Raw genomic sequence first — 26497 nt, 5'->3', positions numbered from 1 at the left:
ACAACCAAATTCTCCCTGGTTCCCTGAAAAGACGGCATTTCAAGTGGCCCCTTTTGTCTGGTTTAGTCTCCAGGTGTGCTTTTTCTACTAGCTTACACTCACTTCTGACAAAATGACCTCCACCCCACCCCCCCCCGCCGTCCCCCAGGAAATTCTGCCTAGGGTAGACGAAGCCCCATCTTTCCAAACAGACCTCCCCAGGATGTGCAGTGTGGAGAGGAACCTGGAACTGCCTTTCCAAAAGTTGCTTAATTGCCAAAGTTTCAAATACAGAATTACTCTGCCCAATCAAGTTCACAGAACCTTGAAATAAAACATGTTTTTCAGTATGTTCACACAAAGGCTAAATATAAATAGCACACCAGAGTTAATGCACAGATGATGATCTCCAAGGCCATATTAACATTGTGATTAGATTACAACATGTAGTGCCTGCCTTACATCTAGCAAGTTCGACAGGACACAAAAACCGCAGTCAGCTGAACACAGAACAGCCCACCCCTGAAGTGGCTCCAGTAAGGACACTGAATTTCACAAATATGTGGCAGGTGTAACAAAGCTATACTGAAGAGCAACTTCAACACAGCAGATCCTCACTGCCACAGTGGTCCACTTTTTTTGTATCTTTCCTTACTGGGTTACTAGTTTAGGCTGAATTTTTAAGGATTTATCTTCATGACTTAGAAAAATACACTTGTCCTTTCTTGCTTTGATTCGGGTAGTACACAATCACAAAATTGAGTAAGTCTCTTAAAAAACAAAAAGTTCACAGATCCCATTGTGGAATGTTCCAGGAACCCCTCCCCGGGTAACGATCAGGGGATCTTCAACAGCTCAAGGAGTGCTCCAACGGCTCCAAAATAACCCTGGAAAAAAAGTACACCAAAAATGAGAGCAATTTTCCTTTGACTTACTTATATTACCATAAATATGATTACTAGTATTAAAGCCAACAGTGCCCTTAATTCCTGACACTGGTTCCTTGAGCACCCATTTTGCTGAGCCCAAGGCCAGCCTGGGAGCAGAGCAGCTTTGAGGAGCTCCCAGGTTGGGGAGGAAGACTGGATGTACAGGACACCCACCCTAGCATGCCAGCCTGTGAGACCAAGGCCCATGGGGGGGCTGCAGGAGCTCTGGGGCCCGCACTGGCCCAGTTACCTCTGTGAGCGCCAACTGAGCGGTCTCTCCTGCAGGAATAGGATGGGAGAAGCTGCAGAAGCCTGGTGCATTTCCAGACAACTAAGGACTGAAGGGAGGATGGGACATGAAGTGCAGCAAAGCAGAAGAGCTGGGGTGGTGGGGGTGTGCTGGTAACTGTGGGGGAGGGGGAGCTGACAGGGCTGGGGATGGAAGGGAGACCACGAAGAGGGGGAGGTGGATTCAAGACCTGCCTAAAGACGGGGAAGAAGGCAGCAGGGAGGTTTAGGTCTCTCCCATGCATCCAGTGACAGTGCCCCTGAGAACAAACGAGGACACGGGAGCAAGAAATGCAGTTAACAAGGAGGGGTTCCATCTGGCCTGGGCAAGGCCGAAGGGCCCCAGGTGGCCTAACAGCCACACCCAGGAAGTAACTGGATGTCTGGATCTGGAACAAGACCGTGGGCAGGGCAGCACTGGTAGGAACAGGCAGTGGAGGCATGGACAAGAGTGCCCTGATGCGACACTTGGTGGGGGGCACAGATGGGAAAGCACCATCTGCAGAACAACAGAGGAGCCAGCAGGGAGGGTGGAGGCATGGCTGGAGGAGGACAAGGCTGGACCATCGCCAGAAAGACTCAAAGTCAAATACAATCAAGAACCAAGACATTAAAACCCAGAATTAGAAAGAAAAAGAACTGAATGTAACAAAATATGAGATAAAACCCACGCTGGCAGGAAGGGCAGGGCGGCAGGAATCAGAGCAGAGAGTAATCCTCTGATGGTCCAGAATCCATCAAGGTCTCCAATGGATGATCAGACAGCCAAGCACTTTCAGGAAGAGAGAAAGGACTGAAAAAGGAAAGTGGGAAGGAAGATCCTGAAAGGCCTGCTCGCAGACTGAGAAGGATGAGCTAAGAGGCTAAATATCAGAAGCAACAAAGACACCAGTCCAGTTTCCCAAAGAAAGCTACTCCAAGAAACTTGTGGCCAAACACAAGAACAGCTGAAGCTGAAGCCTCTCCTCTCCCTGTTTCCTGGCTTAAAAACAGGCAGCCACAAACCATGTGTAATGAGACTCGGCCCACAACCCCACAGGCCACCCGGCTGAGCAGGAGGAAGGGACAATGAGGGACCCCACCACCACCAGAGGACAGACTCACGGCTTTGTTTTCAGTGGCTTGCTTTATATATATATATATATATATATATATATATATATATATATATATATATAATCTTATATATAAGATTTTATTTATTTATTCACAAGAGACACACACAGAGAGAGAGAGAGAGAGAGAGAGGCAGAGACAAACAGAGGGAGAGGCAGGCTCCCAGCAGGGAGCCCAATGCGGGGAATCCATCACGCCCTGAGCCGAAGGCAGATGCTCAACCACTGAACCACCCAGGCATCCCTTTCAGTGGCTTTCTGTAGCTTCTATTTTACAACAACAAAAGATGAAGTTAACCATTATAGTGAGCTCCCCTGAAGACCAGGACCCAGCAAGAAGCAGAAGCTAGTCAGCTGTTACAAGCTGCCAAATGCTAAGCTGAGAACAGTACAGAAGGCTGACAGGAACCCAGACAAAGCTCTCACAGTAGTTAAACTGACTTCAGTGTGCGAACAGTTCTCAAGACCTCAAGATGCAGAGAGCCTAAAATATCAACGTTTTCCCTTAGCACAGTTGTCGACACCAGAGTCCAAGGCCTGGACACCACGGGAGGAGAGGCGGCAGGGCTGTGTCAGAGCCAGGGAGGAAAATGAAGTCAGCAGGCAGGAAGGAAGATAACACGTCAAACTGAGGTTCCAGAAGGTGTTCAAACTTATGGTGTGAAGATTTAAAAAAAGACAAGTTAACCTAAGAAATGAATCCACGTTCCACCTACCAAACGGTTTTCAAGAGGCAGAAATGGAGGAGGAAAGTTCTACTATGATGTGAGATTAAAGAGAGTTTCTTTTTATTCTAATGTAAATCAAAATAAAAGATCAAAGATCACAAAAAGATACATATAAAAGGTATACGCAACTTAATGATAATTTGGTACCAATTTATTAATAACATTAAAAGTAAAAAAATGTTTAAGGGTACAAACTCACAAGTGGTAAAGAAGCTGGAGAGACCTGATGCCCAGCACCCCCACAGCAGCAGCGCACTGATCTCAGGCTGAGCTGCACGTGTGGCGGCACATAGTGCGTCACAGTAACACATACCCCTTCAACTTACACAATGCTACGTGGCAGATTCATTCAATTAAAAACTTTAATAAAACACAGTTAAAAATTAGATGACTCAACATGAAGCTTTTGAAAAGGGGTATTTGTGCACTTTGAATTTTAACTCTGAATTGAAGCCACTTAAAAAGGAAAAAGAGCAATTTTATAGGGAAAAGCAACCTTGGTGGCAGTTCAGATTTTTTTTTTTTTTTAAGATTTTATTTATTTATTCATAGAGACAGAGAGAGAGGCAGAGGGAGAAGCAGGCTCCATGCAGGTCCCCAGGATCACACCCCAGGCTGCAGGCGGCGCCAAACCGCTGCGCCACCGGGGCGGCTCATGGCACTTCAGATCTTATTGTCAGTTCACGTAACTACTGGTAAAGTGAACGTGCATTAACAATTCTGAAGACTTCATGAGAACACTATTTAAAATCCAACAACACTGGAAAGAAACCATTCCACAGCCCCACCGCCAAGGGGACAGAAGAAAGGTCCCGCGCCCCAGCTAGGGTTCTATTTTTTCAGCCGAGCTGGAAAAACAGAAGGGCACCTTCCCACAGATGATACCAGGTTCAGTGATTCAATGATTCTCTTCCATTTTGTCATTTCTAGCTGGTCTAGGTGTTAAGTGCGGTTCTAACCTTGGAATATATTTTGGTTTGTTTTTAGAACATGCATTTTAAATAAATGGCACAGGAACTCTACCAATACGCAAAAACTGACATCAAAATGAAAAAAGCAGAACCCAGAGTAAATGCATTTACAAAATAAGCATAACGGGAAAAAATATAAAGAGAGTTCAGAAAAGAACATAACATTTAAGATATAAGTGTTCCTCAAGCTTTCTTTGAAACTGCTGAAGCTCACAATTAAATTAACCAAAAATTTCCCTTGCATTAAATCAGGTAAAAAATGGCTTTTGAATATTACAATCAAGGTTAAACCCTATATCATACTTTTACAAAAAACAAAAACAAAAACAAAAAAACTGAAGTCTATTTCACGTTTACTTCAAGTTCCAAAACAGTGGGAACTGCATGCCCTGCACGTTAGTAACATATCCCAGGAAGTAAGTCTGCTTACCTCGTGTTCCGAAAAAAGTGCTTTCAACTGCCCCTTGGACCAATAATCCAAAGCATATGCCAAAAGTCGCATGGCGATCGTATTAATTCTCAAGAAATTTCCAACAAATACCACCTGGTTAATGTTCTGAGCACATCAAAAAAAGGCAATTAGTTTTCATCTTAACTTCTGTTCTCTTGTAAAAGCTACCCCAAAACAGAGCACCATGTGCATGGTCTTCAGCAGCAATTTGCTGAACAAAAAATAAAAAAGTATTTACTTTTAATCCATTTAGTCCCAGGCTACTTAAATTTGAACCCAGACAACTCTGGACCCACTTCAAACCATGCCAGAAAATGTCACAAGAGAAAACAAATTAGGAAAACCATTTGTATTAAATATGACAAATAACTGCTATTAATGTTTTATACAGAAAAGTAAAAAAAAAAAAAAAGACCCCAATTCAAAGAAGTGACAAAAATATGCAAATTGTACAAGAAATACAATGGGAAAAAATTCAATCTCACCAGTAATCCAAAAAAGGAGCATCTTAAACCTATTAAAAGTTAGCAGAACAACTAACTGAAATTTCACCCCAACAATGAGCCCAATTGTGGTAATTGATCCACTCATTCAGTGCTGAAGAGATCTGAATTAGTACAGCCCTTGTGCAAAGTGCCTTGGCAATACCTACCAAAACTCTTAAGTATGGTCATATTCTTTAGAGACTCTCATCTCACTCCAGAGTTATAAGTTCCTTATCAGGAATAAAATTCAACCAAAGAAAAGCTTCACACTTAAAAATGCCTTCCTGCAGAGCGATCACTGGCAAGCAACCAAATGCCCAGCTCTATGTGAATGATGATACAAAAACAAATCAAATATACAGCAGTGAAATTTTAAGTAAAAAATATAAAATGGTATGTACACCCACACAACTAACAGATCTTAGAATATATAAGTACAGGAAAAGGAACATGCAATAAAGGAAACAGTAACTTTAACATATTCAAATGAAGAATGCTTTTAATTACTTAATGCTGATACAGTTATCTTTTTAATTAAAAAATGAGACAATCCTTTTGTACCTTTCAAAGCCTCCTTAAACCGCATGCCTACATAATCAAACAGAGTATTTTGAACAAAATTGTGTAAATAAGGACAAGTTGTAAAGCTGCACCTCTGGACCCCCCAGGGAAGGCCATTCTCGGTTCTTTCATAGCCCTGTACAATGCTGCTTGACCTGAATGCTACAAGGCAGCACTGTAAAGAAGCTGAAAGCACAAAGACAGCTCTGCAGCAGTGGATGGGCACTCCTCGGCTGCCCAGTCTTCTCCAGCTTCAGCGACTTCCTCCAGGTGCCTTCCCAGGGACTCCAAGGCTCTATGTGGAGCATGGGACCTCAATCTGACATGGCTAGCCATCATCGCTACCCACAGTCCCCTTCACCCGAAGTTCTGCCTTCCTACCTTCCTACTTTCTCCTCAAAAGATGTACTTTTACTTCTAGACAGTGGCAATATTTATCTTCACTGAGAAAAAAAAAAATCAGTGAAGTTTAGTCTACATTTGAAGAGCTTTAACTTCGCCAATGAAACAACTCCACCCCATACAACTACACTTAGGCACTGTCCGGATAAGACAGACGTTGTACACAAGGTGACGCCTGCTTAGTAAGTTCTGCATTTTCCTCAGAGCATCTAAAGAAATCCATGTCCCCTTACTTCATTAAGGGCACACATTCTTGCTATTGAGCCAATGTTGTTGGTGATGGTGATCAACGTTGCTCTGGCGAGGTCCTCTTTACTGACTGCCTCTCGCTTCTCCTTGCTCATCATGTTTCCAAAGCTGTGAAGGGAAAAAATATATATATATCCACCTGCTGAATCAAAGGCAACACAGCCCAACAGAACTTGAATATTAACTCTACTAAGATAAATGTGACTTCTAGGGCTACATTGTTCAAATCTTCAAACTTTTTATTACAAAATAACAGAGCATCTGCTCAAAGAGTAATGCAAAAGCCCTCCAGTGTTGTGAATAAGCAAATGCCTTTCCCTCACAGATTCCAATAAAATCTAGCTTTGTTAACAGATCTTTGCACATCTAGTTAGGATCTGATCAGATCCACACTAAGGCACCATGGCTCCTTCTGCAGTCAGGGACAGTTCCAGGAATTAGCAATTCATTCCCAAATGCACAGCCATCTTGCTTAGCTGAATGGTCACATTTACTCTGGAAAACTGCTTCATCAGAGCAATACAAAAGCAGACAGTAAAGTACCAGAGTAAACTCCTTAAGAATTTCATATTTCCCTGGAAGATAAAGTACTTCAAAGTACTTTACCAGCAGAATTGCTACATTAATAACTGTGAGCAGAACACAAACCCAATCAGAAACCAAAGTGAACAATATGCAAATGCCAAAAATCAGAACATAACATCGACAGCATTTACAAAGTCGCTGGAATTGGTCCACAAGCATGCTATGTATGCTCCTTTTCTATAATTAAAAATCACATTTCAATACAAAGAAAACAACTCTTTTTCTAAACAATCTAGAAATGAAATTTAAAAAACAGTTCCTGGGGCATCTGGGTGGCTCAGTCAGTTGAGCATCTGATGCCTTTGGCTCAGGTCATGATCTCAGGGTGCTGGGATCCATCAAGCCTCTGGTCAGGCTCCCTCCTCAGCAGAGAATCTGCTTCTCCCTCTGCCCACCCCTTGCTTATCTCTCTCAAATGAATTTTTTAAATCTTAAAAAGTAATTTAAAAATTAAAAATCATTTTATTTACAATGGCATTAAAGAGAATAAAATACTTAGAAATATATTTAACAAAAGTAGTATAACAACTGCACTGAAAATCACAGCTATAAAACATCAGTGAAAAAAAAGTGAAATTCTAAATAAATGGAAAAACACTTTATCTTAGATCAGAAGACTTGATTAAGGTTAAGATGGCAATAACTACCCAACGTAAGCTACATATTCAGTACAACCCTATCAAAATCCCAGCTGCCTTTTTTGCAACCACTGACAAGGTGATCCTAAAATTCACCCAGAGATTCAAAGTATTGATTCATGCCACCATATAGGTAAACCCTGAAAACATGCTAAGTGGAAAGAAGCCAGTCACAAAAATCGCGTATTATAGGACACAATTTATATGAAGTGTCCAGAATAGGCAAATCTATAAAGACAGAAAATATATTAATGTTTACCAAGGACTGAGGTGGGGAAATGTGGAGTGACAGGTAATGGACAGAAGGTTTCTTTCTGGGATGATGAAAATGTTCTGAAATTAGATTATGGTGATGACTGCACAATTTGGTAAATATACTAGAAACCACTAAATTTTACACTTTACACAGGTGACTGTAGAGTATGTAAACTATAACTCAATAAACGCTGTTTAAAAGAAAAAAGATACACCCAATATTTAGTATCTTATTCCTGTCTTTCTTAGAACACACACACCCCCTTACCTTGATGCCACAGCCCAGCCCGGCAGTCCAAACCTCTCATAGTCCCCTCCATAAATGTCTCGAACTAGTTTATCCACTTTGGTGCTATCTCCACGAGATGCCATTTCAAGAGCTTCTTCAAAAGTGGTACAGCCCGTAAGAAGACAGCAGAGACCAAAAAAAGTTCCTCCTCCAAGACTGATTAAAAACAAACAACACAGTATTTTAACATTTTAAAAATAAGAACAGGAAGGTAGTATTTATGAGCCCAAAACCACGTTTATACATCAACCCACTCTTGTCCCAACCTAATCGCGCAGATGCCACTGGCAGGCAAGTCTGTGGAAAGATAAAAAACAAGTTGCCTGTCACATACCTTGAGGTTACATATTCACGTGAGCCAACAAACGAAATAGCAAAACACAGGGCCCACATCTCTGCCCACATCCCCACCCACATCCCCAGGGCAGTCTGAGCATCTGCTGAGTGTGAGCAGCTTCGGGAGCAGGTCCACCCACCATACCCAGGCCATGCTAGCACCTCCCTTCCTTTGTCTCTCCAAAGCCCTGGTCACCCTGGCTTATCAACCCCCCACTTCACAAAGAATTCCTCCCTTAATGCGTTTTCTCCCCCAAAATTACTCATCTCATTTTTTAATTCACACCTGTTAAAAAAAAAAAAAAACTGGTCTATCCCAATCCCCAGCTCCTTGTTTTGCTTCAAATGATTCCTAATCCTTAAACTGCAACATATTCTTTTTTGCCTGCCACTTTTCTGCCACTTCTCTTCCCCTTTCAGCCTGCCCAATTATTTATCTGTTGCTGAGTACCTCACCTTCTAGATCTCAAACCATCCCGTGGATGGGCGGGTTATGTGTGCACATGTGTACCTGTATGTATAAAATCTAGGCCAGTTTCAAAGCTGGGTCTTGCCTCAACTTCTTATAAATGCTACCTAGTAGCTTTGGCAACTTTACAATATGTGCACACAATACACTGACTGAGGACAGGGACTTTGGGCTCAAGCAGTCTGTCAATGAGATATTTTATGGAACTATAATAATGAAATCCTAAGCAATACAGATTTTTTAAAAGTAGGTCTTGATGTGAGAATTTTCAAAGAGAAACTGCATTTGCTTGCATAATCCCAGAAAAAATTTTTGACTTAATTTTAACAGATTCTTAAAAGCATATGGATACACAATACCTGAAAATTCACTTGTAACCCATTATGATATCAAGAATAAACAATAACCTTTACATAAAAGACCTACCTGGTACCCGTGACCCGCTTGTAATTATCTTTGGAATATACTGCTAAAATGCTAACCCCAGAGCCAATGTTCACCAGAAGCAGAGGGTATGGATTTTTCAAATCAAATGGTAACTTCTGACATTTTTCAGCATCAGCAGGGTTTTCAAAGTAATAGCACTGTGACCGTCCATTGAATCCAACGGAGTCAATGTATAAAATTCCTTTTACTAAACAATCTAGTTCATCAAGTTTGCAAAGCTGAAGGTCACCTATCTGTAAAGAAATAAAAATGTATTCAGACTTTTTAACAAGCCAAACAAATAGAAACTGCTTAATAAGACATCTCTCCACATTAAATAAAACCACAGAAGTGCTCACAGATGTGGATTTATAACACAATTCACAGAACAGACCTGGAGACAACAAACATCAGGATGGACTGACGAGACAGACCCAAATCCACCCCCACCCCACCCCCAGCAAACCACCACAGCAGCGGAGATGCATGCGCAAACCCAAGCAGAGAAAGAGAGGTCTCACAAGGAACGTTGAGTCAGGAGCACAAGGGAGATCACAGCCCTGTAAGAAAGCCCACTCCAAGAAATTCAAGTGACTCAAACACCTGGTGACACACAGCAGGAACCACAAGGACTCTGATATCTGCCTTCCGAAAGACCATCATCTTAAAGGTTATGGAGCAGTACCAAAGTAGGCCCCACTTTATTATCAAACAGACATCAAAGGGCTGAAAAGTGTCCAAATGGAAGACAAGATTTTTTTACTCTCTAAACCAATTACAACCCCCGAAGGATGAAAAGATTTTAGCAGTATAAAAATTTAAAACTGTTATCAACTTAATCCCATTTAAATAAAAGAATGATTATTCTTCATAATAGGGAGCACTGTAAAGCAATTAAGAGTGAAGAGGATCTTCAATCAATTAAGAATGAAGTGGAAAGAATCCCAAGACATGTTATCAAAAAAACAAGTTGAGAAACATTTCATAAGGATGATACCTGCCTGTTTTTATTTTTTTTTAAGATTGATTTATTTATTTATGATAGAGAGAGAGAGAGAGAGAGGCAGAGACACAGGAGGAGGGAGAAGCAAGCTCATGCCGGGAGCCCGACATGGGACTCGATCCCGGAACTCCAGGATCGCATCGCGCCCTGGGCCAAAGGCAGGCGCTAAACCACTGAGCCACCCAGGGATCCCCACCTGCCTGCTTTTAAAGCCAAGTTTATACACAAGTGTATGTGTCATACACAGTCATGCAAAGAAAACTAGAGACATATAAAGTTCTAACAATGGTGACTCTGGAGAGACAGCATAAAGAACACCCCCACATCACTCCCTGAACTTCCAACCCACGTGACAGATTACGAGCACAAATGCTCCATACACATGACAAAGGTAAAACTGCTTCAACCCACTTAAGGCACCTGTTTCTGTTTACAATCAGGTCTAGCCCTGCAAATTTCCCCCCTTTAATTCTACTCACTTGTCAATTTCTTCAGCTCCACAGCAGAGAGGGAAGTTAACAAATACCTTCATCTTAATCCTTAATTAATCCCTAAGTGAGAATATTAAATTACGCCTCTGACCAAACCCAAGCTCCTGGAGTGTTCATCACCATTCCTACTATACCTGCTCATGCCCTCCCTGCTGTCATGAATTCAAAACCAGCCTCCTGACACATGAATCTCAAGTGCCAGCATTTCCATTTCTAGCTTTTCATTTCATCACTTTTCACTGGTAGTCTGGAGCCCAAGTAGATGGTCTCCTTTGTCTTCCTATAATTTCCTCCTTTTCCTTCCTATAATCCCTGTCATCCTGAAATGTCCTAATTCCTAATGAATCCCCATCTCTAAATGAAACAGATGACTGAATACACAGCTGATTTCACTAACACAAGGTACTGATAATGTATGAGCTACACCAACAAGCACACCCAAGTATGCTAGGAAATCTGATTCACATTAAAAAAGCAACAGGGTAAACTCAATATTTTAAAAAATATTTCACTGTGGTTTACTAAACACGAGTCACTACTAATACACAAATAGCATTCGAAGGACATTTCACTTTCCTACATTTTTCAAGGACAAAAATGGTGCATATAAAAGGGAAACTCCCACAGCCTAAGAACAAATTCCCCAGGTCTAAAACCCACTTTGCACCCTCCCCTTGAATTACCACACAATGCTGAACCTCTGGGAAAGCTGAATGGTTTGCAAATATGTTCCAAAGGGCATAAAGGGCATCTCCATTAGGATCCAGGGCCCATGGCAGCCTGGGTGGCTCAGCGATTTAGCGCCTGCCTTTCAGCCCAGGGCATGATCCTGGAGTCCCGGGACTGAGTCCCACATCAGGCTCCCTGCACGGAGTGAGTGAGTGAGTGAGTGGTTGAGTAAGTAAGTAAGTAAGTAAGTAAGTAAGTAAGTAAGTAAATAAATAAATAAATAAATCTAAAAAAATAAAATTAAAAAAAAAAGGATCCAGGGCCCACTATGAGGCTTCCACAAAGGAGGGAACCATCTCTCCTCCAGCTACACTTCCCTTTTACTCAGGGGTAGAAGAGAAACCACTGAAAACCAACCACCAAAAGAAATTCAAGCAGAGAACATAGAAACTTATTAAAAAGAAATTCATGTCAATTCTGTATTATGGTCACTGATAAGAGAAAGACAGGAGACAGAAGACCAAGAAAGAGGACAAAGTCACAAACCATACACAGAAAAAAAAAGGAAAGAATGACAGAGGCAAAGGGAGAACCTCTGGAATCACATTCTCATTAGTGGCATTAAAAACATGGTCACTGAAGATATTTTCAATCTATAATGAACCCTGAAGGTCCAGGTCTTGGCCAACCCACTGACCTACTCTCCCACCGACTCTACCCCCACATCCACCTCAAAGGACATAGCCTCAAGACCTTGCACAGTGTTCACTAAATGAAAAAATCAGATACCCACTGGCATCCCCAGGGTCCACACATGATTCAGAGACTCCTATGACAAGAGCACAATACGCATCAGAAGGCATCTGGAGAGAGGAGGCTCCTCTGTCAACTATTTCCAACAAGCCCTAAGACCAAAATGCCACTCCTGTGGACCAGTTCTTTGTTTTTTTGTTTTTTTTTTTTAATAGTAAACCTGCCAAGAAATAATTGAGGGGGACAGAAGAAATTATGTAATAGACAAGACTGGAAACAATTTTATGACATGAAATGACATTTCAAAAATTATTTTTTTTAATTTTTTTATTATCTTTTTAAGTAGGCTCCACACCTAAAGGGGAGCTTGAATTCATGACCCTGAGATCAAGAGTCACATGTTCCACTGACTGAGCAAGCCAACTGCCCCCAAATTATCTTTCAATGTCATTGTTGAAGACTTTTTTTTTAATAGTGATCTCTACACCCAACATGGGATGGAGCTCAAACTCACAACCCCAGGATCAAGAGTCACACGTTCTCCCAACTGACCAGCCATGTGCCCTCATCATTCAAGACTGAATGACATGTTCCTCATTAAGTAGTTCTTTGGTCTGCTTATCAAAGCTCTGCTACTTTTCCACATTGGAAGAACAAAATGCTATGCTTTCACTGCTGCTGATTCTCAACTTAGCTGAATCAGGCAAAAAATAAACTCCACAACAAGCTCTAGATGGCTAACCCCTGGCTACCACTCCTCTAGCTAATCTTAATCTGACTTAAGAAAATTCAAGTTCCATTAGAAACAGAAATGATTCCACCATTTGCTATTGGTATTATTTTTTTTTTCTATTGGTATTATTTTTAACAATCACATTATGCCTGGGTGGCTCAGTTGGTTGAGCACCCGGCTCTTGGTTTTCACTTGGGTCATGATCTCATGGGTCACAGGTCGTGGGATCAAGCCCCAAGTCAGGCTCCATGCTCAGCAGGGAGTCTGCTTAAAGATTCTCTTCTCCTTTCTCCCTCTGCCCCTCCCCTGCACATGCTCATACACACACTTGCTCTTTCAAATAAATAGGTAAATCTTTTTTAAAAAAAATCAGATTACCATAAACTGTATATAAGCTGCAAAATACATACTGTGAGAAAATCCTGCTCAAATTTGTATGCTCCACCTCCAGTGGCACAAAAGACAGTGTGGAGACTTGAGAAGTTTTTATCTCTGCCCATCTGAATAAAAGCAGGCATGTCATGAGTGGGAAAGCGTATAAAGTGCAGATTGCCCTTGCGTCCACACAGAGTCAGGTCCTTCAGTTCCAGGTGCACATCCCGAATACCTGTGGACCCATAAGCCACATTGGAGGTCAGGTACTTCCGAATGCTTTTAAGACTTTCCACCTCTTCCTCCTCTTCTTCAGCAGTGATGTCTTTGGGTTCAAAATAAACCAGCTTGACCAGGGTTCCACCAATATCCAAGCCAAACCATGGAAAAACTAAATGGAGAAAAAAAAAAGAACTTTTTTTCTGAAAACTAAACATAAATGTACTAGATTAGCAAGTTATTCATACCTTGAGGTTTCCAAGAACTATAAATATAAAAAGGGATTTGGGAAAAGAAATAGGATTCTGATTTGGAAACACATCTTAAAAAAAAAAAAAAAACACAACGATCAGGAAAAAAAAAAATCAGAATATTGCGCCAATCAACCCTCTTGTACAAATAAGCCTAAACTAAACTATGAAATATTTAAAAATAACAAAATGACTACCTATGAACCTCAACTCTGGGGGAGTTGAGAATGAAAATCTACATCCTTTCCCTTGGCTTAAAGAAGAAATGTTAAAACTTTTCAGAGCTCCAGTTTATTTTTTTAATTTTTTTTAAGATTTATTTATTTATTCATGAGACACAAGACTGAGAGAGAGAGGCAGAGGGAGAAGCAGGCTCCTCGCAGGGAGCCCAACGTGGGATTCGATCCTGGATCCCAGGATCACGACCAAAGGCAGGTGCCCAACCACTGAGCCACCCAGGTGTCCCAGAGCTCCAGTGTAATAAGCAAACTGGGGTAGAGGAAATTCCCACATAACACGTAAGCTCCAATGGTCAATTTGTCTCCTGAAACTTGATGTCCCCAAAATAAAAGGTTTCAATGGGATAGGCGTTTCAGAGTTATAGGTGTTCCCAAAAAATCCTTTCCCAAAAATGGCTTCGGGAGATCAGATCAAGGTGGACTGCACAGACATGCATGCCTTGGCTCCCAGCTTAGACCATAGAAATTCTAAAGATAGAGCTTTACTGATATATTATTTTCCAAAATAGTTCTGAGAAACAAGAAATGATACAATCAGCAGAACTAAGTTGATAGAGGCAGTAACTGTCCAGAACCATCAAAAGAGGAATGCTTTAAAAACTGGGAGCAGCTATGAACATTCAGAACGCATAGGGGTGCTCCACCAACGTGTACATAGGGGTGGCTGCCATAGGGAAACAGGGGCAGGCTCTGTGGTCATGGGTGATCTGGTGGGGAATGCATCTGGCACAACTAGACAGACCAACCACTTCCCCATCTCCACCCTCTCTGCTCTTTGCACCCCACCCCCACCCCGCCAGGCAAAGTCTTCAATAAACACAGGCACTTAAGCCAAAAACTCAGAATGGCACCCAAGTAGCTACTATCACTAAGAAATGAGGAGCCCCTATATCTAGCCATATATCCGTACAATCCATCCTGAGAGACAGGTAAAGAGACATTGCATCTACTGACAGAACAGCAATCCTCAAAATAGAGATGATCACTTTACAAATTAGGATCACCAAAAGGAAATCTATAACACAAAAATGAGAAACTAAACATCTGAAGAAAGAATTGCAGGAACAAACAGTAGACTTAAAAATAATCATCAATATCTTCAGAGATAAAATGAGATCTGATCCATGAAAAATGAATAAGCTACCACAAGGAAAAGTCAGAAATTAAGAAATGTTGGTCACCTGTGGCTGTGACTGCAAGAATCTACATGTGATAAAATTATACAGAACTAAATATGCATACACAAAACTGATGAAATCTAAGTAAAATCTGTGAACTGTATCAATGTTAACTTCTCAGTTGGGGGGAGGGAAGTGAAGCTTTCCAAAGCAAAAAAAAAAAAAAAAAAAAGAAAAAGGACAAACTACTATATACTTAACAGATGAATCACAAAAACAGGGTAAGTAAAAGAAGCCTTGCACAAAAGGCTACACACCATATGACTGAATTTACATGAAATTCTAGGAAACACAAAAGCAATCATTTATGCATTTGATAGGAAGTAGATCTTGGCTAGGGGAGGAAGGGAGGGAGGGACTGTACAGGTACAGAAGAAAACACTGCAGTGCCCAAATCTTGACTGTTGGAAAGATTTGAGGGGAAAGCTTCACGGGTATATACAATCTGTCAAAATGTATGGAACTGTACACTTTAAATGGGTACAGCTACTTGTGTGTAAATTATATCTCAATAAAGAGTTTTATAAAAGAGAAAAAAAGGAACAAATCTATTTCCAAAATAAAACTCAACAGATATATTTAACAGCAAAATGGGCACAGAAAAAATAAATGGAAAACAAAAGCAAGAAATCCTCCCAAAATGCCTCTCAAATATAAAGGAAAGGTAAATATATATAGAAATACAAAAAAGAAAAAAGAAATACAGAACCAGGAAGTCCGGTATATACCTTCTCTGAGTCCCAGAAATTTCCTGGGGGAGACAAGGGAGTAAAGACATAAATCTTCAAGTTCACTAAGTGTTAAGAGGAATTAACGGAGAAAGGACAGACTTAGACACATGCTATTGAAAAAGTCATGAAATCAGGGACGCCTGTGTAGCTGAGCTAGTTAAGCGGTTAAGCAGCTGCTGGCTGCAAGCTGCCTTCCAGCTCAGGTCAGGTCATGATCTCCAGGTCTCCCTTGTCAGGCTCCCCAGGAGAGTTGGCTTGTCCCTCTCCGTCTGACCCGCCAGTCTCTGCCTCTCTCTATCATAAATAAATCAATCTTTAAAAAAGGGGGGGGGGATTTATTTATTTATTTTATTTATTTATGAAAGAGAGAGAGAGAGAGAGAGAGAGAGAGAGAGAGAGAGAGAAGCAGGCTCCATGCGGGGAGCCCGATGTGGGACTCAATCTGATCCCAGAACTCCAAGATCCAGCCCTGGGCAGAAGGCAGGTGCTCAACTGCTGAGCCACCCAGGCGTCCTCAAAAGAAATTTTCACACATGAAAGAGCTCAATGTTTACTAGTCAAAAACCTTCTCTAATTAGTAAATGTATTCCAATATTACAAAGAATCCAAAAGGTATGAGCTTTAAGAAACAATGATAAGCAAAGGAAGCAGCAATACATGTGACTTTCAAAAAAAGTCAGCAATCTGGACTAGAATACATGATTTCAACACAGGAAGTTGAAGAAGGAAGAGAAAGGAGAGGGAAGTGAAGCAAACTGCAGGTTCTGTCTTGATGGAGGAAAGAAGTCACAGATTCTGATTAATTCTAAATAAAAAGAAAAGAAGTGATGGTTTAAATGCATCAAAATTTACAGGTAACTCCAGAAGAAAAAAAAAAAAGAACATATGACCTTCAAACAACTATGGGGGAAAAAAATCAGTTCAAAAACAAAAACAGGGCAGCCCAAGTGGCTCGCTCAGCGGTTTAGCGCCTGCCTACGGCCCAGGGCATGATCCTGGAGTCCCGGGATCAAGTCCCACATCAGGCTCCCTGCATGGAGCCTGCTTCTCCCTCTGCCTGTGTCTCCGCCTCTCTCTTTCTCTGTGTCTCTCACGAATAAATAAATAAAATCTTTATTAAAAAAAAAAGATTTCTTTGAGAGAGTGAGTAGTGAGCATGCACACGAGTGGGAAGGGCAGAGGAAAAAGGGAGAGAGAATCTCAAGCAGACTCTGTGCTGAGCACAGAGCCTGATGCAGGGCTCGATCTCGTAAGCCTGAGATCACAACCGGAGCTGAAACCAAGAGTTGGGCAATCAACTGCACCACCCAAGTGCCCCAAGCAGAAGGGCATTATTAAAAATAAAAGCAAGATGTAAATGAAATTAGATTTTTTTAATTTATTTATTTATGATAGTCACAGAGAGAGAGAGAGAGAGAGAGAGAGAGAGAGAGAGAGAGGCAGAGACACAGGCAGAGGGAGAAGCAGGCTCCATGCACTGGGAGCCCGACGTGGGATTCGATCCCGGGTCTCCAGGATCGCGCCCTGGGCCAAAGGCAGGTGCCAAACCGCTGCGCCACCCAGGGATCCCTGTAAATGAAATTAGAAAACACCATCACCATCATGAACAAAGCCACAGTAGAGCTAATCAATAAAATCAAGATTTTAAAAAGCCATTAAAACAGACAAATTTCCGGTATCCAAGAAAGAAGATACAGCTTTTCCTTAAAAAAATAATAAAAAATTAAAATAAATAAATTCAAAGTTAAAAGAGTATATACCCATGGGGCACCTGGGTGGCTCAGTCGGTTGGTTAAGTATCTGCCTTCAGCTCAGGTCATGATCCCAGCATCCTAGGATGGAGACCCAAGTCCCAGCTCAGCAGGGAGTCTGCTTCTCCCTTTCCCTCTCCCCTGCTTTTGTGCTCTCTTGATCCCTCACTCTCAAATAAATGTTTTTTTAATCAAAAAACAAAAGCACTGAGAAATTTTAAAAAGATGTCAAAGATGCACCACCTAAACAAGAACAAAAAAAGCACCAGGTCCTAATGGTTTCCAGGCAAACTTTTAAGAGCTTCTAGAGCACAGAAAAATCTAAAAAGATTCCTAAGTCATTCTAACCTCATATCAAAACTAGAAAAAAAATATCTCACAACAAATTGTATTAAATTATTAAACAGGGGGACCCCTGGGTGGCTCAGCAGTTTGGCGCCTGCCTCCGGCCCAGGGTGTAATCCTGGAGACCTAGGATCAAGTCCCGCATCAGGCTCCCTGCATGGAGCGTGCTTCTCCCTCTGCCTGTGTCTCTGCCTCTCTCTGTGTCTCTCATCAATAAATTAATAAAATCTTTTTTAAAAAATACATAAATAAAAATAAATTATTAAACAGCAGAATCCAGTTATGCAGGAGGAGTAATACATCATGGTCAATAGAGATTTTTCTCAGTACACAAATGATGTTTTTTTCTTTCTTTTTTTTTTTTTTTAAGATTTATTTATTCATTCATGAGAGACACACACAGAGAGGCAGAGATACAGGCAGAGGGAGAAGTAGGCTCCTCGCAGGGAGCCTGATGCGGTACTCAATCCCAGATGATCCTGGGATCATGCCCTGAGCCAAAGGCAGAGGCTCAACCACTGAGCCACCCAGGCATCCCCAAAAGATGGTTTTCACATTAGAAATTACCTCAACAGAGTCCAAAAAATTAAAATTAAGAGTATCAATTAAAATAACAGAACAGGGCAGCCCCAGTGGCTCAGCGGTTTAGCGCCACTTCAGCCCAGAGTGTGATCCTGGAGACCCAGGATTGATTGAGTCCCACGTCGGGCTCCCTACATGAAGCCTGCTTCTCCCTCTGCCTGTGTCTCTGCCTCTCTCACTCTCTGTCTCTCATGAATAAATAAAATCTTTAAAAAATAAAGTAACAATAAAAAAAATTTTAGTATGTGGATAAAAAAATATACAAATACCAATAGCTTTTCCTATATAATAAGCAAAACCCAACAAGAAAATGACATGGAAAATGTCACACATAACAATACCTAGAAATAAATCTTAAAACTAAATATGTACAATCACTATTAAAATAGTGTACTGAGGGATCCCTGGGTGGCGCAGCGGTTTGGCGCCTGCCTTTGGCCCAGGGCGCGATCCTGGAGATCCGGGATCAAATCCCACGTCGGGCTCCTGGTGCATGGAGCCTGCTTCTCCCTCTGCCTGTGTCTCTGCCTCTCTCTCTCTCTCTGTGACTATCATAAATAAATTTTTTTAAAAAATTTAAAAAAAAATAGTGTACTGAGGAGATCCCTGGGTGGCGCAGTGGTTTAGCACCTGCCTTTGGCCCAGGGCGCGGTCCTGGAGACCCCGGATCGAATCCCACGTCGGGCTCCCAGTGCATGCCTGCTTCTCCCTCTGCCTGTGTCTCTGCCCCCCCCCTCTGTGCGACTATCATAAATAAAAAATAAAAATAAATTTTAAAAAAGTTGCTAATATCTCCGTATTGGCTTCATGTCTCCCCCAATAAAAATAAACCGCAACTGTTGGTAAAAAAAATAAAAAAAATAAAATAAAATAGTGTACTGAAAATCATAGCAGTGTAAAGATGTACATTGTTCCAGGAGAAAGCATTGAGTATTACTAAAATGTCAATTCTCTTAACCAATGGCAAGTTAGTCTAACAATGTCAATGCAATTCTAAAGAGAACACTGTGATTGACTGCCCCCAGCAGCCATTCCACATCAGTCCCAGGGATAGTCCTCAATCTTTTTTTACACCTACAAAAATTCTACGGACAGGCCTAACCCAGCCTGGCACAAGTCATGAAAATCTGTCCCTGGCACTTACAAGAAAAGTTTCTTCACTCAAGAACACAAGAGCGCTGAATATAATGGCAGCAAGGAAATTTGATTCCTGTTTTTCTATCTGCAGCACCATTCTTTAACCATCAACTGCCAACCTTGTGTTTACCAAAGACACAGCACTCCACCAACAAACATATCACATCAACAGGGTTGAAACCTGAACGTTTGGACATATCTAAGACCAATGGAAGACTGTAAATTAAGCTTTACTCCATTTCTTTAAGAAACTGAAACATTAATATATGGCTATTATATTTTAAATGATCATCTATTAACAGCCAAGCACTATATTAGACATTTGACTATATTAGCTTATTTAATGTTTGCAACAACCATATAAGGCAATTACTATAATCATCCCACTTTACAGAATAAGAAATGAAACTGTAGGGGCATCTGGGTGGCTCAGTCGGTTAAGCAACCAACTCTTGATTTTGGCTCAGGTCATGATCTCAGGGTCCTGGGACTGAGTACTGCGTCCAGCTCCCGCATGGGGTGTGGAGCCTGCTTAAGATTCTCTCTCTCCCTCTCCCCCTTCACCCCCCTCCAAAAAAAGCAAAATAAGAAGACAGAAGTGCAAAAGAGCCCAACGTCACAGTCAAGAAAAGGCAGAGGTGGGACTCAATCTTTTAGACTTGCTAAAAAGCCTCTTTCCACAAGTACCTATACAAACCTAAGAGCACAGAACACATATAAATAAAATTAAAAAGCAGTTGAGTAAAAATCACATACTTAAATAATTAGGAGGATCGACAATATATATAAAGAAAAATAAGGAGGGATGCCTGGGTGGCTCAGCAGTTGAGCATTTGCCTTTGGCTCAGGGCAGGACTCCGGAGTCCCGGGATCAAGTCCCACATCAGGCTGCCTGCATGGATCCTGCTTCTCCCCCTGCCTAGGTCTCTGCCCGCCTCTCTCTCTCTCTCCCCCTCACTCTCTCTGTGTCTCTCAAGAATAAGTAAAATCTTAAAAAAAAAAAAAAAAAAAAAAAAAGACTTAACCAAAACTCAGTTCATATGCTTATTATAGCCATTAACCACTTCAGGATTTTTCTGTGCACTCATCAAACCATTTACATATCCAAGAATGGAAAAACACTGAGAAGCATGGGAGGTCCAATAAACACAGGTTCTTTGATAATGGCTGAGAGAATTGTGTCGGGCCACAAAATTGTTATTTCTCAACATTCAGCCTGTCCAAAGGGGTTTAGATTCCTATCACTGTCAGCAAGAGTGCCCCAGACATTATAATATAATGAACACTGTAATAAGCTTTCCAATACTTGTTCAAAACACTGTGCTTCTGGTGGGAAAAGTCATGGAAAAAGGAACTTTTGCTATATCATCACATTCTTCCTATCTCACCAACAGAACACCTATTTATCACTTCTAATTAGTGAGTCATACCATTAATTTTAGTGCATTTGCAACCCTTAGCCTATTTCCTGATGTAAGACCTCATGGTACTCAATCTAGACAATCCATACTTGACTTAGGACACATTTCTAGAAAGAATTTACTCTCATCACAGGTTTTACGTAAAACCATCTGTAGCATCATGTCTGTCTCATAACGGTTCTCAACAACTGAAATGCCTTCCAATGGAAAATAAATGGTTTATAAAAGTGTGTTCAATTTTCCAACATTACTACATCTTTACCAGACCACAACTGGTTAAGATATTGCAAACCCAAACCTCAAGGCTGGTCTATGCAGCAATCCTTGGCCCCACCTTAAAAGACATACTTTAATAATAATTATTCTTATTCCCAAAATAGTTTTAACTTGGTGACTAGATCCTTATAAAATATTATATATATCAAACCAGCAGACTCAATAATAAATTCTACATTCAGGAAATATAAACACACAAAACCTAATAAACTACTTAGAAACTAAAGATGGCTTCCACTTTTAGAAAGAAAACTTCAAGACATAATTTAGAAAAGGGGTCTTCACATGGTAGTCAGTCTTACTGACATAAACTGATAAAGAACATAATACAATGACAAAGAACAGTGCCTAAAAATAAAGATACCCCATGATATGAACGTGAAAAATGCTCACTAGGTTATAAATTTAAGCCCAATAAACATCACTGTTCTTTTAAATGACCAGTCAAAATAACTATTCTTTTCTAACAGCCTACAGTCTATTGTATTCCTTCTCTCTCCTTTTAACATGTGTTTAAGCAAAAGATTTTTAATAGTATACATCACTTCTTGCATACGATACCCCGTAGTTAAAAGAGGGCAGGGATACCAACACAGAACAAACATATTGCCTAAATGCATGATTCATACATATAGCCCCTAAAATAACATACCGTACCATTTTACACAGGGGCATAATTGGACTATTTTTAGGCCCTGCTTAATGCTTCACATTTGTTGTACATCCAGAATGAAGGGCCAAGTTACTTTGATTTCATTTAGATTTAAAGTTGATAAAGAGGGATCCCTGGGTGGCACAGCGGTTTGGCGCCTGCCTTTGGCCCAGGGCGCGATCCTGGAGACCCGGGATCGAATCCCACGTCGGGCTCCTGGTGCATGGAGCCTGCTTCCCCCTCTGCCTGTGTCTCTGCCTCTCTCTCTCTCACTGTGTGCCTATCATAAATAAAAATAAAAATTTAAAAAAAAAATAAAGTTGATAAAGAGGTTAAAAAGCATCCTCTCCCATTCTGTCTCTTAAAAACAGGCTATAAAGCAACAGAAATCTTTTTTCCTGAGCTCCTAACAGGCATCCTTTCCTAATTCCCCAGCTGAAGATAAAACACTGTACCTAATAAGGGGCAGTCTCCCAGGGCCCCAGCACCAATTCCATCCTGCCAATACTGATGCTCCCCAAAAGCCAAGGATAACCAATCCATTTGCCAGGCTAGTATCGTCAAGCTACAAACAAACGCTTTATTTTCTAGATCAATGGCGGTTAAGGATACTCCATGACTAGTATGAGTCCAAAAGCAGTATGTCCCAAAGATCTCTCTGGCGTGCTACAACATGCTTGAGAGTCACCTGCAAAGATCCAGCTCATGCCCCGACCCACAAGGCACTCTCATCGCAGGTTCCCACACCTCCTGCACATCTGCTGCACATGTGGGACTCTCAATTAAAATACATGTTCTCTTGTTACATGCCTGTACACATTTGTCAAAATTGCACATTTTGCTGTATGTAACTATGCCTCAATAAAAATTTAAAGGTTAAACAGATGTTTAGACTCTTTTGCAGACCTGAAGGTTTTTTTTTAAGCTTCTGAGTGATTCCATGCGAGAACTGCTCTGCGTTACACTGCATGTACCTTCCCCCACTCAAAAATGGGAAGAGTCAAGAACACTGGTCTGAAGTCAGACATCTAGAATCAAAAGACAGCTCCATTATCAACTCACTATTATGCCCTTGGACAAAGGACAAACTTCACTAACATTGTTTCTTCATCTGGAAACCCAGGATAAAAAAATACCTACCACACAGGATAGCTGTGAGACTTGAATGATATGTCTATAAAATACACAGCAGTATCTAACACAAACAAGCAAGCACTATATAGCTATCATTAGCATCTTTGTTTCCATCATGTTAAATCATTCTTTACTTGGTATTTCTCTCAATCCTATGAGACAGTCCACCTAATCTAAAACTTCCAAAGAACTTCTTAGACACAGACATGCCTAGCCTCCCTAATGCCTGTGTAAGTTCAGGATGAGAACAGGTTTGAGAATCACACTGCTCTAGGGAACATGTGTAGCAAACAGGACTGCAACCAGGGCCCACAAGAATTCCTAAAATAAAATGAGTAGCTCCTTCTAGTTTCAAATGACGACTAGTCTCCTCCCTTTAGACAAGTATTGTAAGGACATCAGAACCGGGCTTGCTAATCTCAAAAGAATGGTGGCACCACCCTATACCCAACTTTCCCAAAGATAAAATCAGAGATTTAGTCTTTATTGAATTTTCTCAAAGTTAAAAACCATTCTTGGAGGGTTCAGCAATCAACAGGATGCCTCTCCATCTAACAGGTGCATCCCTGAGTAGTAAAAGAAAAAACAAATGGAAGAACAATACTTTGTTTATTTCTTTGGCAGGTCTCATTACCTGAGAGATAGCTTTCATGATTTATCACAGAAAGCAGTAAAGGGAACCATGGCAAACAGACATAAAAACAAAAAATAAGTCCTACAACGTATTTGTCTTCGTTCCTTAAAAGACATCTCAAAATCACCTTATATGCCACCCCATTCCCCATTATAGTCTAAACCAGAGTTTTCCAGAGCTGTCTGAGCCACCTGTACCTACACAATACAACTTTTAAAATGCAGCTTCTTAGAACTCTCTCCAGATTCTGATTTTTAAAAAAAAAGTTGGACCCACGGAATCTTCATTTTTAACTTCCAAGGTCATTTTTATGTTCAAAATTTGGAAGCACTTCCACAGTAGCTAGAAATTTTCACCACCAGGTAAACCTTGAATACAAAAGATGACGATTATGCTTGGATTTAGAGCAATGAAGAAACAGCTAACAGAATATGAACAATTTAATAAAGCACAGTGGTTAAGAGGATGTATGAAGCTGGACTTCCTGAATTTACATCTCTATTCCACCTCTCACAAGCCATTTTGCAAGAGGCAAATGTGCCAGAGTTTTTTCATCTGTAAAATGAAATACTACCACCTACCTCAGAGTTATGAGTACTAATGAGTCATTAAAGCTCTCAGAAGAGTGAAAAAAAAAATTTTTTTTTTGAGGAGTGCTACCCCTGAATTTTTTTTTTTTTAAGGTTTATTTATTATAGACAGAGAGAGGCAGAGACACAGGAGGGGGGAGAAGCAGGCCCCATGTCAGAAGCCCGACGTGGGACTCGCTGGGTGGCTCAGCGGTTTGGCGCCTGCCTTTGGCCCGGGGCACGATCCTGGAGTGCAAAAATTTTTAAGAGTACCTGAACACTGCAAACACCCAAAATACAATACTCATTTAGAATCCTTATGGCTGGGGATCCCTGGGTGGCTCAGCGGTTTAGCACCTGCCTTCTGTCCAGGGCGTGATCCTGGAGTCCCGGGATCGAGTCCCACATCAGGCTCCTGGCATGGAGCCTGCTTCTCCCTCCTCCTGTCTCTGCCCCTCTCTCTGTGTGTGTGTCTCTCATGAATAAAGAAAATCATCTTAAAAAAAAAAAAAAAAAAGAATCCTTATGGTCAATGGCCAAAAAGAGTTGGCTGCACGGCTGGGATTCTTATTTGCTAAGTCTCTGGAATTTACATCCATTTCTAACAATGTAGTACAAAACCATTAAGGAATATTGTACATTGCTTAAAAATCAGATGCTTCTCAAATAAAAAAACAGACCAGGTAACTGGCTCGAAAAATGATATAGGTTGAAAGCAGTTAATCCCTCTTCCAATAGAAAAGGACAAAATAATCGAGACTCCCAAATTTTTCACAGCGAAACAGGGCTACATTTAACATTTAATCATCCAACCGCAGAAGATAAAAGTAAAGCAACCAGGTGGTTGGGCTAAGATAGAAGACTATCCAATAAAGACCTCACACTCATCCTGCCACTTTCCCTCACTCTTATAATCTGCATTTAAAACAAGCTGATTTCCTGAAAGAGAAATCTGGCAACGACAGAAAAAAAAAAAATCTAACCGTATGTAAAATGACACTGTGTGATAAAGCTCATACTAGAGTATTAAGACAGTGGATACTTTCAACAGTAGCAAAGGCTGCTAGACAGAGCACCTGAAACGAAGACCTGAAAAGCAAAGGAAATATCTGGACTAGATCACAATGCAGAAAAAGCAGCCTGATAATAAAATGAAGAAACGGATTCTCCGGAAAGAGCACGTGCAACTGCCAAGGCGAGATTCCCTCAAAAGATAAAGCCTTCATGCCCAGAATGCTACAGTCCTGAATCGTGAGTATCAGCAAATGAATGCAAAGAAAACAGACATATCTGGCGAGAGATGACCCGAATTCTCACGGGAGGAAAAGCAGCCAAAGCTTAAGTGCACAGAATACGGAATCCAGTTTCAGGCCTGCAAGCAACTCAAGGGCCAGTTAATCATTTTCCAGGAAGCCTGAAATCTTCAGATTAAAGGGATTGGAAACCCACGGAAGACAGACATTGGCGATTCAAAGGAATGAGGGGGAGGGGAGGCGGTGGAAAAGAGTCAAAAGCAGCCTTCCCAAGGATAAAATCACGTGACTCGCGGGCAAAGACTACCCAAGGAGCCAGGAGCTAAGGGGCGGGAGAGTCCTGGGTAAAGCCCCTCCACTTCCCTAACCCGGGAGCGCGGACCAATGCGCGCGAGGGCTGGGGGCGGGGGTGCCCGAATCCCCAATACCCCGAGCTTGCTTGCACCCAAGGCCTCCAGTCGGCTGTCAGCCCCTGCACCAACCTGGGACCACCGTGCGGGGGCACTGTCCCCGCACCCGCGCGCGGGAAAAACGGCGGCCGGGCCGGAAGGGGGCAGGGCGAGTCGCGAGGACGACCCGCCGGGCACTTACGCTGCCGCTTCTTCCTAAGGCTTTCGACGCGCTGGCGGGAGACCGAGGGGGCGCCGCTGTAGGAGCCAGGCCGGCTTCGCCGAACGCCCTCCGCCGAGGCCGAGGCGCCGACGGGGGGCTCCGACGCGCTGCTCGCCCGGCGCCGCAGCAGCTCCCGCCGCCGCCCATCAGGCCCTTCGGGCGCCGGCTCCCCCGCCGACGAGGCGGAGGCGTCGGCCGCTCTGCCGTGGCGCTCCATGGCCATGCCGAGCCGGCCCGCTCCCATCCGCAGCAGCCACCGCTGCCGCCCGAGCCAGGCCCCCAGCGCCGAGCCCCTCGTCGCCTCCTCCGCGGCAGCCCAGCCCAAGCAGAAGCGCA

At 41.9% G+C, this 26497-nt stretch overlaps 2 protein-coding genes across 2 annotated transcripts; both read right to left on the bottom strand.

Moving 5' to 3' along the window:
• Positions 1-304: 304 nt before the first annotated feature.
• LOC129497180 (pantothenate kinase 2, mitochondrial) lies at positions 305-12242 on the bottom strand. Its single transcript, XM_055305842.1, has 6 exons — positions 12113-12242; positions 9157-9410; positions 7905-8081; positions 6143-6266; positions 4441-4566; positions 305-866 (listed from the first exon to the last, which is right to left on the bottom strand). Exons 1-6 carry the CDS (start codon positions 12116-12118, stop codon positions 816-818), a joined length of 738 nt encoding a protein of 245 aa, XP_055161817.1. The 5' UTR covers positions 12119-12242; the 3' UTR covers positions 305-815.
• Positions 12207-26497, bottom strand: LOC129497189 (pantothenate kinase 2, mitochondrial-like). Its single transcript, XM_055305855.1, has 3 exons — positions 26141-26497; positions 13216-13568; positions 12207-12292 (listed from the first exon to the last, which is right to left on the bottom strand). The coding sequence occupies exons 1-3, from the start codon at positions 26403-26405 to the stop codon at positions 12281-12283; spliced, it is 630 nt and encodes a 209-aa protein (XP_055161830.1). The 5' UTR covers positions 26406-26497; the 3' UTR covers positions 12207-12280.

The sequence above is a fragment of the Nyctereutes procyonoides genome, unplaced genomic scaffold (assembly GCF_905146905.1).
Source record: "Nyctereutes procyonoides isolate TBG_1078 unplaced genomic scaffold, NYPRO_anot_genome, whole genome shotgun sequence".
Classification (NCBI taxonomy): Eukaryota; Metazoa; Chordata; class Mammalia; order Carnivora; family Canidae; genus Nyctereutes; species Nyctereutes procyonoides.
This window is presented reverse-complemented; position numbering and strand designations above follow the sequence as displayed.